Genomic DNA, 19812 nt, shown 5'->3' with positions numbered 1-19812 from the left:
TTTGGCTATATGATGATATAAAAGAGCTGAGGCCTTTTCTCTCTCTCTCATGCTATCTATCTGTCTTTCTTTCTCCTAATACTATCAGGCTCCCTTGTACCTACCCCTCTACTAACTACTCTAGTCCTCTGATGAGCAACTCCTTTACTTTTTCACCTCAATGAAGGTCAAAACTGGTCTGGGTAGTGACCTTCCCATAATGCATAGCATTATATATAAGGATATGTGTTTTGCATTATGGGAAACTTAGTCAAGTGATGTGAAATCATAAGCTTCTATATATGAGTTGCCCCAATCCTGAAAATAGTTCAGGTGAAAAGTTGTTTGCTTACACTTGGATAAAGGATTAAACCAAGTATATAATTTCTTGGTATCTTTAATTTATAGTATAACCAAGTGGAAAAACTTCCAACAGATGATATCAATAGCATATTAAGAATGAGGATATTAGAAAAGAACTTGGTATTGTTGGCATTCAGGAATGTGTTAGCAGAGCTAATCTCAGGTGATATGATCACTTAAACAGAATGGGAGAGGAAAGATTAGCAAAACAAGTGTTCTTTGTTAGGATGGCAGATAAAAAAAAAAGCAGAGGAGGATCAAGATCTACGTGGATACAGTAAGAAGTGTCTTAGAAGACAGAAATGTAAGACATAATGGAGTCTTGACAGATAACTGATTCATTTGGAGGTGTTAATGGGAAGTTAGTAATGATGTAACTTTTCCATGTAGTGCTATTAATATCCTGTTACCCACTTGAGGGTATATGTCATGATTTGATGATGGTGATTATATATCAACACTGAGACACTGTTTTCGAGAAAACAGTGTCTCAGTGTTGTCTTTCAACTGTTTATGCTTATTCACTATCTTATTGCTTGCTTGAAACACTGAATAGAACATCATTAGAATGATATTCTATTCACTGGATCACAAAGCCAATGAAGCAACAGTACCTTTTAGTTTTGTTGTAGATAGAAAGCTAGTGTGACCATCAAGCCTAACCGAGCCTCACTCTCAAGAAGTCAGTGATGGTAAACAAGATTTGGTTCACAAATTTCAAGAAAACTGTTTAGCATTCTTTATCATAGTGTTGGAACCTTTAACAGTGATATTAAAATTATCGAGTTATGAGAAACTGTCGTGATTGTCTTGCTGATAAATGCACCTTTGTCTGCTAACAGTTCTCCAGCTGTAATGATGTGATGCTTCAGTCATAGCAGTTGATAATAGAAGTATGTTATAATCAGACATTCAACATGCTTGTTATATATGTTATTATTTCATAAGAACAGCTCTGGAACATGTAAAAAGGAAACATCAGAGAGGAGAGCATTGAAACATATGAGGGGGGGGGGATGAGGATTTCCTTTTACAAAATAAGAAAAGGATATTTGCTTGATGCATTTCCAGTGAAGTGGAATTTAATTTACTTTACCATCATCATTAAATTCCTCAAGTACCTCGAGGGATATACCTGTTAATATGATAGTACCACATGAAAACTTTTCAGTATTACTAGCTTCCTACCGACAATTTTCCTTCATAATCTGCTATCTCTCAGGACTTGAGTATTCACAGATCTTACATTCCAGTCTTCTAAAGCACTTTTAGCTGCAACAGTTCACCTAAATATTGTTCTTTTTCTGGGTCTTCTGGCCTTCCTGGCATAAACATTTTTTTTTTCTAATCTTTAGTCTCCCATTCTGTTTAAATAACCATACCATTTGAGATTAGTTCTGCTATTGATGCTATCTTATCCAGATTTTTTGCAGGAAACTTATATATGTGATCTCCAGTCATTAATCAACTGTTTTATTTCTAACCCAGCTCTGAGATTCATAAGTTAAAATTGGTTTTCTTGCTTTCTTTATATATGGCTAGTTTGTGTTTTGACTGATTTCTTCCAATATTCAATATAAATTCATTTTCTTGTTCCTTTCCATATTTAAGTTGCTTTTGCCAAAAGTTGTGCCTAAATGGTTGAAATGTTTCTTCATAATGTGATACATGCAGATAATGAATAACAGTGGAGATAATGTACACCTTAACGTCTTCAGTTCTAATGGTTGACTTGCAGCTTAAATATAGGTTATGTATTGTTATGTATAAAGTCCTGTTTACACCATATAATTGTAGCACTTTGAATAGCTTTTCTCTTGTTGCCTTGTGATATGCCTTTTCTAGATCTCTAAAACTTAAATTCCGAATGAAAATCAACAATAAAAAGACTAGAATTATGAAACTAGTCAGGAACATGGTATATTTCAACCTCATTCTCAATGGAAATAATATAGAATGAGTAAGATATTCAGCTATTTAGGCACAAATTTAATAACGATGGGAAATTAAATGTGGAAATTGACAACAGAACAAGAAAAGCTGTATGCTGAGAATCCAGTTGAATAAATGAATACGGAATGGGAGAGATATTGCCCAAAACAATAAACTAGCAGTATATAAGACAACGTTCAATCTAATTTTAATTTTTGATCTTACAGTTGGGAAATGATACAGCTTATCAAGACATATGGGAGTGATCTGAGAAACATTAAGTTAACAGATGGCATCAGTGACAGAATCATATTAAAAATGAAGATTAGTAAGGAATTTGACATTGTTTTTATTCAAGAATATGTGACCAGAATGGGAGAGTAAAGGTTAGCAAAACTTGCCAGGATTACAGGAAAAAGACCCAGAGGAAGACCAGATTCTTGGTAGATTGATATAATCAAAGTGTCCCATTAGATAGAAATATGAGATTTGACAATATTGGAGTGCTGACAACTGATAGAATAATTTGGAGGAAAATTGTTGACTGGACATCAGTAATAATGTAAATTAAATCATGTAGTATTGTATACTTACTGGAAAATGATGATGATGATAAAACTTAAATGCAGATCATTGTTATATTCCCATGATTTCTCAGCTGTTTCTCTTAAAGCAAGAATATGTTCCTGAATCCTATTAGGCTTTTACCCAGCATATTTGTCCCCAAGGTTCTCTTCCACAATTTTTTTTAACTTTTTCTTGTATATGTTTGTGTAAATGTTATATTCAGTTGTACTTCCTCTCTGTAGATGCTATGAAGTTCTACTCTAATTTCAACTCTATGACCAAAGCATTCTGAAGAATGCAGTGTAGCATCTGTAATGCTTTTATACTTCTGTATTTCATCATTTCTGATGAAATGTAATCACTCTGCACCTTGCACATCTTAGATTTTTGACCTTTTTAACCTCATGTGTTAATATGTAGATATTTTCTCCTAGATCTTCTCCTGTTTGATATTGATAAATAATTTTTCAAAGTAATTACATAGGATAGTTTATACTAGTTTTTCTGTTACTTTTATTATGTCTGATTCCTGTAGTCTTTTCTCTATTTCTAAGGAAGGACAGACTACATTCATTTCATTCCATTCCATTTCATTTCTGACCTTCATTTTTGATAGCCTCCAGAACATCTGTCTGTTGTCTTCATAATATTTATCTGCTGTATTTTTATACGTAACTTAGTTTTTCTTACATTGTTACTGGCTATGCAATACTCTCCTTACTAGAATCTTTCAGCATTACTTTTTTTTACAAGACTATTTCTTAAGTCTACTATAAAGTTTGCATTTTTTCTGTCCTTGCTTACTACTATTACTTACTACATTGTCTACCTAACTGAAATCTAATCAACATTTTCTGTAGATTTTGTACATGTTTACAAACTCCTTTGCTTTCCCTACACTGATATTTGTATATTCGAGTTTATAGTTCTAAAGCTGTTCAGCTTTGATTCTTTTTAAAACTTAAGTACATATTTTACTTTTCATTGTCATCTCTTCCTATTTGAATCCCATATTTGTTCTTGTATCCTTAACTAGTCTGGGATATCACTATCAATAATATAGTCAGTAAGACTTTTCTTGTGTATTCTCTCTTTCTATATATATATATATATATATATATGTGTGTGTGCATTTGTGCATTGTTGGAACATGTTGTTACTATTGACTAACCCATGTCCTGAACAGAAATCCAGTACACAGATATAGAATTATTATTAGTCCTCCCCTCCTCTAACTTTTCTCAAAATGTGTCTGTATTTCTAGGATTCATTTCCAACTCTCTTGTCTAGTTCTCTGATGTCTCAAAAAACTGTTTTGTTTTTATTTCCTTCATTATAATAACCTTTTGTGGAAATTATAGGCACAAATAAATTTTGTCTGATTTCCCATTTTGAAATTTGTCCGCATCATTATACATGAAATTGAATTCCTGATAAACTTCTTGAATTGCCATTCAAGAAGATATCTTCATAGTATTGTACCTTATAACTACTGCTTAATTTTTCCTGGTTACTGTTGATTTTATGTATATCATCTCCTGGTTATTATTTTAAAACATCTTGCATGTTTTGGTCTTCATCATATTACTAATACTAATTAATCTATCTACCAGTAATTGTCTGGACACTTTAGCAGTTTACAATTGATACCAGCAGGTGAATCCCAATAGCAGGTATGTCCACCTTTGGCTTTGATCACCTCTTGCACCCTTTGAGACTTTCCACCAATGTGCAGCAGACATCAGGTGGAATTGGTCTTCATTCCTCCATAAAAGTAGCACAGAGTTTAAGGACATGCTGCTGTAGAACTTAATCACCACTCCAATTCAATCCCACAGGTGTTCAATGAGGTTGAGGTCAGGACTCTGCGTAGGCCAGGGCAGTTGCTTAACACCCATCTCTTCATACCATTCCATAACAGCTGCAGCTTTGTGGAATGGAGCATTGTCATCTTGATAGTAACATGGGTCTATTCCATAAAAACTCCACAGTGTAGGCAGCTGATTATCCTGAATATCAAGATACTGAGTTTCCTTCATGGTACCATGGACAACAACCAGTGGTCCCACTCCAAACCAGCTGAATGGACCCCACACCATTACTCCTCCACCACCAAACTTTACTGTGGATTTACAACAAACTGTGGTAACAAGGCTGCCTCCACAACCACACCCTGCCATCAGACCAGAAACAAGTGAACCTCGATTCATCGCTCAAGAGTACTGTTTTCTGGTCAATTGTCCAATTCACATGCTCCTTGCACCAGGCCAGATGAGAGCCGCCTTGTTCATTGTTGTGGTGTTCGACTTGTGTGCCGCTGCTCTTCTGCAGAAACCCAGTGAATAGAGTTCTTTTCATACAGTATTAATGCTCGCCATAGTGTTACTGACACTCTGGAACTCATAACGGATGGTCTTTGCTGATTGTGGCCAGTTTTTGCGTGCCACCCATTTTAACACCCTCCTGTCCCTATCACTCAATTTCTGCACCTTTCTCATTCTGTGATCAACAAAATTCTCATTATGTTGATATCACAGTTAGCAATGTGATCAACAAATTGAGACATTCTCAATTTGTTGATCACATTGCCAACTGTTGATTTTGAATGCTCCAATCAAGCAGCAATGGCATGCCACCAATGTGACAGCCCAAAATGACACCTCTCTCTCTCTCTCTCTCTCGAAGTCACCGAGTTCGCATCATGTTGCCATACCACCTGTATTCAACTGCTACAATGAAATACTGCTTCTTACTATCTGTACACTGGTTTTTGTTATTAACAAACCTGTAATGTTCCTAACTTCAAATAACAGAGGTGTCCGGACAATTATTTGTAGATGTGTATATCAGCATGATATTTCTTTGATTCCTTTGCTAACTCTAATCATGTGAAGGAGATTAGAAACTTGATATGTAAAAAAAACTGCATAAATTTTTACTGTAGTATGTGTTAATTTAGATTTATCCAAAAATTTCTTTACCTTTATATGTAAATTAACATTTCACTGGCATTCTTTTTTTACCTAATTGATTTAAAAAATTAATTATGACTTCTGTAAATACAATGCAAAATCAAAATTATTACACTTGATGTTACCATGACCTGACATTTAATCTGAATGATTAAGAATTTAATCATTCAGATTAAGAATTTATCTATTAATAAAGTAACCGTGGTCTTGTTTGGTAATATTTTAGGCCTTAAAAGAAGCAGATGTGGGCATCTCACTTTCAGAAGCAGAAGCATCTGTAGCAGCCCCATTTACATCTAATATTCCAAATATTGAATGTGTTCCTATGGTTATAAGGTAAGAACAAGTTTCTATAATTTCATGCTAAAATAAATGCACAGTAATGCAGCGTTTCTGTGCGGAGTAAAATACTATTGTAAATATTCTAACAAGTTATTTCCTAGATGGTTTTCTTCATTCACTACATCAGTAGCCTTATTTCACTAACTTCCAATTCCATCCATAGCTTTGCTAATGATAAACACTCCATTCTTCTTCTTCTTCTTCTTTGTTCAATAAACATTGTTGTACAAAATACTTCAAGCATCAATATCTTCCATAATTAATGTCTTAAACCTTCTTCTTCTCATTCACCAGTGCCATTAAGCTAATCTGGTGAATTTCAATGCTGCCAAATGCAGTTCTGTCTTAGATCCTTTTGAAGAGGTCTTTCAAGATGAGTTTCACTCCTTTTTTCTTCTTCTTCTTCTTCTGATAGCCTACCAGTTAATGGTTCGGTTGGCTTTCACATCTTGCTTACATTAGCATAAATACACTTCATATTAACAGCCTATTCACTCCTCAGATCACTTGGTATCAAATATGACCTCTCACCAACACAACACTCTAGGCATACAAAATCCATCTTACCTTACAGTACTGTTCCTATAATTGGGATGGTGCATCATAAGATTGCTTCCTTGAAAGAAGTCCAGAAAGGGGAGGAGGTCTGCTTAACAGATGACCTCTCTCTCTCTTACCAACTCTCTCAAGTTACTCTCTTATAAACTGTTTCTACAGTCTTCAAATTTTCAAGAAACACACTGACACATTCCTTCCTATCTCTTTTCTCCCTAATTTCAACAAATAGGTCTTGTGACATGAGATTTCACAAGACCTATTTGTTGAAATTAGTGATTTTATGTGAGGGTGATTTTAAAATAATAATAATAAAATGATATGCACTCAGTATTCATACCTGAAGGAAATTTGTAAATATGCTTAACAACTAAAATGAAAATAATTTTAAGAAGAGTTTATGGTTATTTGCAAATATTTTCATAGATAGTTAAATTCATTTTTTACTATTAAGCATTGATTATGATTTTGCATAACTACCAAGAATTTTAAATAGGTATGCTGTTCAATTCATTATGAGTGTAAAATAATAATAATGCTAAATTTTTAAACATTCATGATATAGAAAAGAAAAATATCTACTCATCTTCTTTTATGGCTATCACAAAATTGAGCCTTAGTATCCTTTAAATGTAACCTCAATCCAGAACCTTACTTCTTCAGTTTGGATACCGCAATATCATGTAGCTGCTACCTTACTAATCATGTTCATTTTTATTTTCCTCATAGTAAATTATCAAAAATTTTACTATTTATAGCATTATTATAATGCAGTCATTTCTCTTTGAAGAATGTATTCTGCTTGCAGCAACTTTCTTTTGACCTTGATCGAACTATTAATTCTTTATAGAATTGGTACAACTGATAATTGTGTTTGATTTCCCCACATACTATTATCATTCACTGTACCACATAATGTTTTAAAGGATTTTCCTTTCAAAAGCTGAAATTAAATCCTCCACACTCCATACAGATATCCATATTTCACATTCATTGGTAACAACTGGATGACATTGATTTGTATTTGTATCATAATTTTCCACTGAATATCTTTTGGGCCTGAACACAGATGAGAGAGAATAAAAGAACTGTTTATCTTCCTTTATTTGATTCTACACTACACGTTATTTGGTTGGCCTGTAATAATTACTCCTAAATAGGAGTAGTGATTAATTAATTTAAATTAAATTATTCAAATTAATTTGATTTGAGTTCTATGCCTTACATCGAGAATGACTACAGACACAGAACTTTCAAAGAAGCAGCAGTGGTGCTACACACAGGCAATAATTTAAATAGAAATCAAGATGCTATTCTCAAAGACATATGGAAATATCTCATCAATTCTCTCAGCTCAACAGAACTACAATATGCGAAAAACTACACAACTCATGGTCATGTACCGGATTCTGACTGAAGCGAATGCATGCAAGCCATCAAACACGAATTATCAAATGTAACAGCCTAGCAGTTACTAAAGTGTATGTTTTCATGTTACTTGATGCATTTGTTTTCACACCAGTACAGCCTTGAAAATGCTAGACAGTGGCTAGTGAAACTTGTTGGCTCTTTGTATTTGTAATCATTAAATCTTATGGTCTTTTAACAATAAAAGTTCATAAATTTGTATATTTATTTACCCTGCTTGCCTCCTCCTGCTTTAAATATCTCTGCAGGAATTTTTTTTTTTTATTCCTGTAGATGTATTATTCCTGAATGAATCATATCACTAAGCTTTTGCCTTAATGGATATTCTGCAGAATCTTCAGGAGTAATAGTAATTGGTATATAATTTTGAGTTTTTGAAGTAATGCAGCTATTCAGTAATTCTTGAAAATATTCTATCTTTCTTTCTCTTTCTTTGTTTGTTAACATGTCCTTGAATATTTCTGCATATATTTATTCCAGTTTGCCTCCTCTTTTAATGTCTTGTTCTGTTGCATATCATTTCATTCGGGACTAATATTTTCTTTCTTTCTTTCTTCAACAGATTTTTTTCTGTATCTTATCACTGTTCTATATTTTTTCCATTTTAATCCTATTTAGTTTTGGAATAAAACTTTTTTGTATGCTTTATTTCTTTTTATTATTTGCTTGAGCACATTCTTCATCACACCAGTCTCTTCTCATTTGCTTCTCATTTTTGCCATCTAGAGCTTCTTTTTATATATATTCTTCCACAGATCAGTTGGAAGAACGATGGGTCGCTGCATCCTTTGAAGGGAAAAAGGCCTGAATTAAGTTCTCATTGTGATGAGAATTGTCAGCTGAAGGTGAGTTAGCCAATCTCATATGGAGGTAATACAATTTTTTTCTACAAGAAACACAGATTTTTCATCCCACATATAGACAAATTGACCAGGGAACTCATGCAATTAACATGCAGCAATACTATCTACATGGGACGGGAAGTTATTATAGATAATGGATTAAGTAGATAGTAGATGTTAGGATATCAGCCAACACCTGATATCTTAAACAAATACTAAAATATAAGCCAGTTGGAAAGAAATGGCAGAATAGACTTCAAAAAAGGATATTAGATGGAAAATGAGACCTGAACAGACCAATATAATCTATACCCGTAATTAGCATTATGATGATGATAGTAGATGTGTGATATAATAATATCTATGTTTTGAACTTTTTTTGTGCTGGAAATTGGTTTTAACTTACCTTCTTTAATCTTTTGCAAATTATCCATGCTTAATTTTAACTGGATAATGATCTTACATTAGTTTTGCTTGACACATATATTTTTTATCTATAAGCACATGATTTCTATATCTCATAGAAATAGTGTGGCCTAACTGTATCCACAGGCATTGGGTGTACATGGTCTCCTTATTTAATATATTCAGAGCAGCCCTAAAAGGAACAAGTCCAAGTCTAAAATTCCCTCCCTCTACCACTTGAAGGGAAAGCCCTAGTAGTTTGTAGTCCCAGGAATAACTACATATATAAAATGTTTAATAAGCAGTAAAAGCTTGCTAAATTGATTCTTTCTTACCAAACTTATAGAGACAATAGAAATAGTTCATTGTAGTGTATTTGTTGTAGTGATTTTTTTAGAATAGCATTTTGCTATTCTAAGAATAAAATTATGAAATTGGATTTGGAACTATTAATGACTGATTTGCATGTGTTGCATGAAGCTGGAGTTCTTGATACGAGCCACATGCGCTAAACTGAATTTTTTCTTTGACTACTTTGACACATTTGCAGTTGAACCAGGGCTTAGAAAGTGAATGTGGATTATGGAATGAATGGGGGATGAAGACTTTCATACGAGTCAGAATAATTAATGTGCCTCATTAACGCAGGTGTTAGAGTCAGGTTAGTAAAATCAATAGTCAGACCAGGGAAAGGAGTAGAAATTCTGGAGGTCCTTCCGATTGGCTCCTTTGTGGTGCCAGAGGATGCAAGGTTGGGAGTGGTTGAAGGAAAGGTGTTGTAATATCTTCTATCCTTTAATTTTACTTTTATTATTATTATTTAACGCGGGACTGCGCCTTTGTGATGTCTTTTTCATATCAGTCATAATGCCGAGTTTATCATCGTTGTATGAGCTAGTTCTTCATGCACAAAACTTGTGATTATTCTTAATTCTTTTAGTTTATAGTTTTACTTCCACCTTTCTCTTAAGGCCGTAAGTAAGCTATTTCACGCACTCAAAGTGTAGATACAGGAAAAGCTAGCTGGAATCAATTCCCTAATCTACCCTGCTGTATTTCTCTTGTATTGATCCTTAAAAATTTATTATTTTTATGACTGTGCCATTAAGGATCGCATAAAAGAATCGTTTTTCTTTCCCCTACATGCAACATAAACATTCAGCTAAGCACAAGAAATATCTCTTAATTAACTCTAATTCAAGCAACTCCTAATTCTTAATATCAGTCAGTCGTGGCTATCACTATTCTTTGGTCACACAGGTTCTATATTTTTATTGGACAGCATATTGGTAAAGCAAGATCAAGCAAGCTATTAACAAAACAAATATGTTTATTCATTTTAAGACATATTAATTACAAAATTTAAACTGCTTGATATGCAGTTTAAATTTTGTAATTTAAACTGCATATCAAGTGTCTGGTTCAGCCTAATACAACTAGATAACAATGGAACCAATACAAATCATGTGTCTAATTCTCCATACGATCATTCAAGCATTTTCGCTTAAACTTTCATACAAGACATTAAAATTTCACATAAATTTTCAAACACGTGGATAGATTTAAACACACTTTATCTTTACTCACGCTATAAACAGGAAAAAGTTAAAGCTTTTTAACCACATTCAATTTAAATCCACATATAATACTTATTCACATTCAAACAGAAGTACAGCTTTCCGACTTCTCTAATACTTTCTTTGCTAATCGACAATAGAACCAACATTCGTCATTTAATTTTCACAATCTAGGAATTAACATAAAACATCTTACTTACAATCTTGCTAGCTATAATAGATTTAGTTTAATCCTTTATCCCAGTGAGAGCAAACAAAGTTTGCGCCTGAAAATATCTTCAGGACTAAATATAGTGTTGTACTATCTTATCCAGTAAGTAGTGCAACACCAAGGCAACTCGTGGCAAAGGTGGAGCAAGCTACCAGGCACTTCTAATCCAGTATCTCCCATAATGCAAAACACATTTCCTATGTGGATATGTATACTGTTATGCATTAAAGGGATTGGCCATCTACCCAGACTAGTTTCGACCTTTATTGAGGTCTCTTCAGTGGGAGCCAGGCCCAGAGCTGGAGATACCAGGCAGAAGCAGTCGCAAGTCATCTGTGCCTATGGGAGTTGCCAAAAGGTTTATCACCTTTTTTAAAAATTACTCTGGATTTAGAGAAAGATGTTGAAAATTTATTTATCACTAGGTTAGACTATAATAGATTTAGTTTAATCCTTTATCCCAGTGAGAGCAAACAAAGTTTGCGCCTGAAAATATATCTTCAGGACTAAATATAGTGTTGTACTATCTTATCCAGTAAGTAGTGCAACACCAAGGCAACTCGTGGCAAAGGTGGAGCAAGCTACCAGGCACTTCTAACCCAGTATCTCCCATAATGCAAAACACATTTCCTATGTGGATATGTATACTGTTATGCATTAAAGGGATTGGCCATCTACCCAGACTAGTTTCGACCTTTATTGAGGTCTCTTCAGTGGGAGCCAGGCCCAGAGCTGGAGATACCAGGCAGAAGCAGTAGCAAGTCATCTGTGCCTATGGGAGTTGCCAAAAGGTTTATCACCTTTTTTAAAAATTACTCTGGATTTAGAGAAAGATGTTGAAAATTTATTTATCACTAGGTTAGACTATAATAGATTTAGTTTAATCCTTTATCCCAGTGAGAGCAAACAAAGTTTGCGCCTGAAAATATCTTCAGGACTAAATATAGTGTTGTACTATCTTATCCAGTAAGTAGTGCAACACCACTGCTTGGGTAGATGGCCAATCCCTTTAATGCATAACAGTATACATATCCACATAGGAAATGTGTTTTGCATTATGGGAGATACTGGGTTAGAAGTGCCTGGTAGCTTGCTCCACCTTTGCCACGAGTTGCCTTGGTGTTGCACTACTTACTGGATAAGATAGTACAACACTATATTTAGTCCTGAAGATATTTTCAGGCGCAAACTTTGTTTGCTCTCACTGGGATAAAGGATTAAACTAAATCTATTATAGTCTAACCTAGTGATAAATAAATTTTCAACATCTTTCTCTAAATCCAGAGTAATTTTTAAAAAAGGTGATAAACCTTTTGGCAACTCCCATAGGCACAGATGACTTGCTACTGCTTCTGCCTGGTATCTCCAGCTCTGGGCCTGGCTCCCACTGAAGAGACCTCAATAAAGGTCGAAACTAGTCTGGGTAGATGGCCAATCCCTTTAATGCATAACAGTATATACATATCCACATAGGAAATGTGTTTTGCATTATGGGAGATACTGGGTTAGAAGTGCCTGGTAGCTTGCTCCACCTTTGCCACGAGTTGCCTTGGTGTTGCACTACTTACTGGATAAGATAGTACAACACTATATTTAGTCCTGAAGATATTTTCAGGCGCAAACTTTGTTTGCTCTCACTGGGATAAAGGATTAAACTAAATCTATTATAGTCTAACCTAGTGATAAATAAATTTTCAAAATCTTGCTAGCTCATTGCATATAGTCCTAGATCCTAAAGGTATATGGGCACGTTCCGCTTCTTCCAAGAAAATTTTTTCGATCGGGCTCTACATTAAAATAATACTACAACAGCAATACTACAACACACATAGATCATCGAAGAATCATACGGTAGGATATCTCGAAAAGACCGTCTCTGCTGCTATCTAACTTCCCATCATCGTCGGAACTGCATGCTCGCAGGAACGTAACTCTTCCTGTCCTCTGAAAAGGCTTGACATAGGAACAAAACTTTGAAGACGAGAGCCGTTTTGGCCTCTCAATATCTGTCTTTTATCTCTCTCTCTCTCTCTCTCCCAACCTTGGTCCTTCTTCAGATTAAGTCCCCTGGATTTACTGGAGGGTTTTTCTCCACCACCCATGCTATCGTTGAGTTTTGGCAGGAAAACTCGTAATCTGATGACCTTTGCTGTTTTCGCTAGCCTTAGGTCTATTTGTCTAATCCTGTCTGAGCTTATTTTCACTTTTTATAATTTTAGTGGTCTTAAAGAATATTCTAACAATGTGTTATCTGATTTAATACAGTAAAGTGAGTTAAACATTTTTTTAATTACAAATATTTTATGCAAATTTAATTTCCCATGTAAAATTGACATAGAAAAAAATATTACTATGTTTTTTTCTATGCAAGATTTTACAGTGTTCTGAGAGAGGAGACTTGTACATCTACCCACTCAAATAAAGGATTTGAGTGGGTAGATGTACAATTTGTGTTAGGTTATTACTTATAATAAAGACATCTGCTTCTCATCCTGCTTGATCAGTGGCGTTGGAGTAAGGAAGCCAGTTAGAATTGAGGATATTGAGATCACCAAGGAAGATGATCTCAATATTTAGATAGCTGGATTGCAGGTGGTCAAGTTTTATGGAAAGGAATATGAAGAGATCTGAGTGGTTTATTAGTGTTTGTAAATTGGTAAATGGAACAAATAAGTTACTAAATGGGACAAGGAAACCTTGAGCCAGAAAAGGTCAAAAGCAGGAGATTCTAAATTAGATTCTTTGGCAGACTGTGTAAGATTTTTGCAAAGGTACAGATACCATCTCTGTGTGAAAAAATGAGTTAGACAATAGTAGATGTAATTGTGATCTGGATTTCTGTCAAAAGTAAGATGTCTGGTCTGGAAGCCTGCAAGTGGTGATGGATGTCATTTATGTTTATTTCAATGCCATGGATGTTACTAAAGTGGATAAGAAAATGAATTTTTAGTGAAGAGAGATTCTGGTATGGTTTGTATGTTGTGGCAGGTTGTGATGTGAGTTTTTTTTGATGGGATTATTTTATGAGGGAGATTCACTTTTATTGCAGTGTCACTGTCATTGTTTACGAGAGTCTTAATAGGTTTGATTAGATGGAAGGATATAGTGGGGGAACATGCAGTGAGAGAAGGTAGACTCTTGTTTAGATAGACCAAGTCCTTGCTTTTGCATATTTTTCTTAAACTTGCATCCTGTGATTTTAAATATAATCTGAGTATGGATCACTGGTATGAGCCTTAATAAGATGAGATCACACTACAAATATCATATATAGCTTATATTCGCATTCAGTAAATTCTGTTGAATAGATTATATTATTTGGCATTGAAGTCAAAATCATATAAAATATGTGCCAACTTTGTGGTGACTATGTAGTTCTGTGGAAATGGCATCTGCTTCCATAGTGCTAGATCACCAAAAGAAAGACTTTTATTGGTTTTTGCTTTTGGTTGCCAAATAGAGAACATTTTTCTTTGCCTCTTTTTTCAGCCACTGTCCAAGTTAGTCAATATTTGGCATGGGCAGGTAGGGGCCCCCCCATCCCCTTCCAGGGTAAACTCAGATTTTTAACCCTAATTTATAGCTTGATAAATTGACCACAGAATTAATACTATTTTAGATGGTGATATATAGTGTTAGGATTAGAAAAACCATAGCAATGTGGCAGCTGCCCACTAGTCTTCAAAAAGATAGGGTTTGCCTCCTCTACCTAGCAAATAAAAGGCAGCAGATTTGTTTGTTTGTTTTATGAAATTTCTTGAGATTAACAGTCTTTTTGCACTCTTTTCATGTTTTATTTGTGTTTTAAATCATTTTATGCTAGCATTATCGAGGTAGGAGAGTCTTATCCTGCAAGACAAACCCTGAGAATCCATGCAGTTAACAAACATAGGAGACAAACAGGAGATTAAGCACCCTCTCATAATGTTAATTACCTTTATATATAAAGCTAAGCTTCTTGCAGGCTACCAATCTAGTTAAAGGGAAGACAAGATGATGATAACCTGCTGTCTAAGATTGACATCTACTGAGTTAACATTAAACACGAAAAATGAAAGATAATAACAAATAAATTTATTTATAAAGTTAATTTCTGTTGAAGCTTAATATTCATTCTGTAATTCAACTCTCTATTTTTTTTTTAATTTGTTAATGCTAGGTAACAGTATAGATGTTCATTTTCAAATACAATCATTTAAATAATTAGCAATTAAAAATATCAAATGCAAAAAATAATTCAGTGAGGAATTAAGTTTTGATTAACTAACACTTTTGGCCTAGGAATTTTATGACATTTTTAAAAAATAGCATTTATTTATGTATTACTCTCTTTTTATTTTTTCTTTCAGGGAAGGTCGCTGTGCTCTTGTTACAACCTTTTCCATATTTAAATTTATAGCTCTTTATAGCCTTATCCAGTTTGCTTCAGTTCTTATACTTTATACAGTAAGTATATATATGTCTGATTTCTTTCATATGTGAAATATTTTCCCTATTTGTCTATTTTATATATTCCATAAGAATTTAACATAAGAAATTACCTTTATATAATTTATGGATTCTAGATTGTGCTTAAGGGTCAAAGCTGTATAATTGAGAGGAGACCTCCACATAGCCTTTAAAGGAATGCAGAGAACCGACTAGGGCTTCTGACGTAATGTCCAATCCTCACCTTCTCGTGGTGCACCCTGTTGGGTATCTACCTGGATACTGAACGAACGAGGATGGGCTGGCAATTTGGGAATTAGCTGACCAAATTGTATTCTTATTGGCTTAAACCAATATAGAAAATGATGGTACATGAAAATTTCATGCTGGTTGGGGCATCGCCCAGTTAAACAAGACCCCTGTTGTTTTTTGTCAGAGAACCAGGGCAAACAGCGAAACGTCAGCTACTGGAATAAATCTGAAAGCACACATCCTGACTCGACATCACCAGAGTTAAAGATCGGTACTATCAACATAAGAAGCCTGAATGGCAAAGAAATGGAGTTAGCTGAGGGAATTAGATAAGTATCAGATCGACATAATAGGGGTGACTGAAACAAAAAAGACCAAAACTGGTGAGATCTTTCTGAACAATAAATACAAAATGTTATATTCAGGCAATGACAATCAAGGAAAAGAAGGGATAGCCATAGTATTCAACACAAAATAGGAAGCTAATCTTCTTGAATGGCAGGCAGTCTCAAGTAGAGTGATGTGGGCAAATATCAGAATGGGGAATTGGACAATGAGACTTATTTGTGCCTGTGGTCCCACAGAAGGTTCTGCTAAGGTAGAAGTGGAGAAATTTTTTGATGCTTTAGAAAAAGCAACTGATGCAATGAAAAAGGAAAGGTTGGTCCTTGTTGGGGATCTAAATAGCAGAGGAGGAAATGATTGTCAGACATACAAAAATATTTTGGAAAAATTTGGAGAAAAGAGCAAAACTAATAATAATGGCAAATACCTGTTGGATTTCTGCTCAGGACATGAACTGGTTATTACTAACACCATGTTCCAACATAAAAATGTGCACAAATTCACATGGAGAGAAGAGGCAAGGAATAAGAAGTCTCATAGACTATGTTATTGTTGATAGTGATGTTTTCTGCCTGGTGCAGGACACCAGAGTGTAAATAGGATTTGAAATCGGAAGCGATCAATATTTAGTCTTGAGCAGGATGAAATTGAATTTCATATTGAAAAGAATAACATGTAAGAAAGTTTTAAAGCGAATAAAAGTTGAGCAGCTCTCAGATGGGAACTGTAGACTAAAATACACAAAGATTATTGGAAAAAAAAAAATGAAGAGTTTGGAAACAGGAACCAAACCTTGGAGATTCTGTGGCAAGCCTTGAAGAAAGCCCTGATTGATTCAGCCAGATGTGGTGAGGGTTGTCTGCAAGGATAGAAAAATCAGAACTCCATGGTGGACACAGGAAGTTAAAGAGGCAGTGAAGGAAAAGAAGAAAGCATATCAAAAGTTCCTGTCAAATAAGTCAGCTTTTGCTCTTACAGAATACAGAGACAAAAATAAGAAAGCTAAACTCTGTGTAAAACTAGCTAAACAAACGTCATGGGATTACTTTGGCAAGAACATAGAAAATAAATATCAAGAAGGTGGTAAGATATTCTGGAGATTGTTGAAGAAGCTTAGAAATGGAGAAAGAAGGTGCTGTAAAAGGAGTTAGAGATGATAAAGGTGACATAAAAACAGGAGAAAAAGATATCCTTGAAGTATGGAGTAAGTACTTTGAAAAACTGCTAAATGAAACAAGCAGTGATGACAGCACAGTGATAAAAAACACTGACCAGGCATGCAGTCAGGAATACATATCCATACTTGATGTAGAAAAAGCCATCAAAGGCTTGAAATGTGGAAAGGCAGCAGGAGCAGATGATATTCGACCAGAAATGCTGAAGTATGTTGGTATAAAAGTCTTGCAGTGGCTGCACTGCATAGTTCAGAAAGCTTGGACAGAGTGACAAATTCCCGATGATTGGAGTAGAGCTCTAATAGTAAACACACATAAAAAGGGAAATAAAACTGAATGTGAGAATTACAGAGGTATTTCTCTACAGAGAGTTTCTGGCAAGATCTATGCAAGTATACTTGAATAACGGTTGAGAAGAATTGCGGAAGAAAAGCTTGGTGAAGAACAAGCTGGATTCAGGCCAAATAGAGGCTGTCAGGATCAGATTTTCACTTTACGACAGATAGTTGAGAAAGCATGGGAATATAACAAAGATCTGTATTTAAGTTTTGTCGATCTGGAAAAGGCATATGACAAGGTGCCAAGAGAGAAGCTATTCAATACACGACTGTTATATGGTGTCAATGGGGCATTATATCAAGCAATACTTATTTGAGTTGTAAATTAGCAGTTAGAATTGAAGGAAGTACAGGAAGATGGTTTAATGTTAAATCTGGTGTGAGACATGGATGTACATTATTCCCTCTGTTATTCATTATGAATATGGATCACATTATAAAGGAAAGTGGTATTAAACATGATATCAGAATTGGAGATGTTAATGTCAGTTCTTTGGTTTATGCGGACGATGTTATACTTCTAAATAAATCCACTACAAGTTTGCAAGATTTGCTGACTAAATTGAATAACTGCTGTAATAGATATGGTATGAAGGTCAGCCTTAAAAAGACAAAGACAATGAAAAAATAGGTAGAATTGTTGAAAATGTCAACTGTGTTGTGAACGGGGAACCAGTGGAACAAGTAAAACATTTGAGCTACTTAGGCACGATTTTTACTGAAGATGGTAAATTAAATATGGAAGTAAACAACAGAATCAACAAAGCTGGTATGGTAGGAAGTCAATTGAATAAATTCATATGGAATAAGAGAGAAATTAGTCTGAACACTAAATTAGCTTTGTACAAGACAGTGTTCAAACCAATTTTAACTTATGGATCTGAGAGTTGGGTCAGAAGTAAAACACTTGACCAAAGACTAGAGACCGCAGATATGAAAGCCCTGAGAAAGATTAGAGCCATGAACAGATGGCATCAATGGCAATATCATATTAAAAACGAGGATATTAGGAAAGAACTTGACATTGTCAGCATCGAGGAATGCGTTAGCAGAGCTATTCTCAGGTGGTATGGTCACTTAAACAGAATGGGCGAGCAAAGATTAGCAAAACAAATGTTCTCTGCCAGGTTGGCAGGAAAACGACCCAGAGGAAAACCAAGATATAGGTGGATTGATATGGTACAAAGTGCCTTAGATTATAGAAATATAAGATCTGATAATGTTGGAGTCTTGACAAGTAATAGACCGATTTGGAGTAAAATTGTATATAGGAAGTTAGTAATGATGTAAATTTTTCATCTAGTACTATCATATCCTGTACACCCCTTGAGGGTACATGTCAGGAATATGATGATGATGATGATGATTTAAATCATTATCTGAAAGTTCATTGCAATAAACAGATCATGAATAATATTGCTTTATCAACAGTTTATAAGATAAGGAAAGTCATGAAAACATGAAAATATCTTAAGTTACTTTTTCAAGCAGCTTTCTGAGATACTGAAATAGAAATCTTTGATGTTAATGATTATACTTTTCTTCAAAACAAACAGGGAGAAGGGACAAAAAAGTTACTTAACTGGTAATTAATTTACGGAATTCACAACGCATGTGAAGTATATTAATTAAAGATACTTTAATGAATCACTTCTATATTTCGGCAATGTCACATTGCCATCTTCGGGAACATAAAGATATGGTATGTGCACTAAGGAACTAACAAAGCAAATGAGGAAGAAAGTAATAAACTAATTCTGTTCCTAAAGTCCTAATGGTGCCCTCTTGCGGGCTAATTTGGTAGTCTTGGCCGTTGGGCTGAAGTTCTCATAATGAAAGTCTCCTAAATTTGGGGCAGTTTCATGCACCCAAATTTGTTGAGGTTAGGAACGTTTTTTAGAGCTGCTGAAGATTCTTTGAACAATCTTTCGTATTTAAACTTGCTGCGATGGATTATTTTTGTTTTCTTCCAACGAATTTTATGGTGGGTATCTAAGGCATGGTCTGCCAACCCAGAGCGGCTGTACTGGTGAAACCGGATGTAGTCTTGGTGTTCTGAAATCCTGATATTTGTTGTTCTGCCTGTTTGGCCAAAGTAGGA

At 34.7% G+C, this 19812-nt stretch overlaps 1 protein-coding gene across 4 annotated transcripts in view; it reads left to right on the top strand.

The window, feature by feature from the left end:
• The window catches only part of LOC150105306 (polyamine-transporting ATPase 13A3-like), a 479234-nt gene that overhangs the window by 371973 nt on the left and 87449 nt on the right, over window positions 1-19812 (top strand). For all 4 annotated transcript variants that reach the window (XM_090394686.1, XM_090394683.1, XM_090394684.1 and 1 more), the window contains 2 exons: window positions 6040-6149; window positions 15523-15619. In XM_090394686.1, the coding sequence (XP_090250812.1) occupies window positions 6040-6149; window positions 15523-15619 (207 nt within the window). The remainder of the gene's footprint in view (window positions 1-6039; window positions 6150-15522; window positions 15620-19812) is intronic.

The sequence above is a fragment of the Typopeltis vanoorti genome, chromosome 6, assembly GCF_054136105.1.
Source record: "Typopeltis vanoorti isolate ZY-2024b chromosome 6, IOZ_Tvanoo_1.0, whole genome shotgun sequence".
NCBI classification, from domain to species: Eukaryota; Metazoa; Arthropoda; class Arachnida; order Uropygi; family Thelyphonidae; genus Typopeltis; species Typopeltis vanoorti.
Note: the sequence above shows the minus strand (reverse complement) of the source record. Positions and strands in the feature narration are given on the sequence as shown.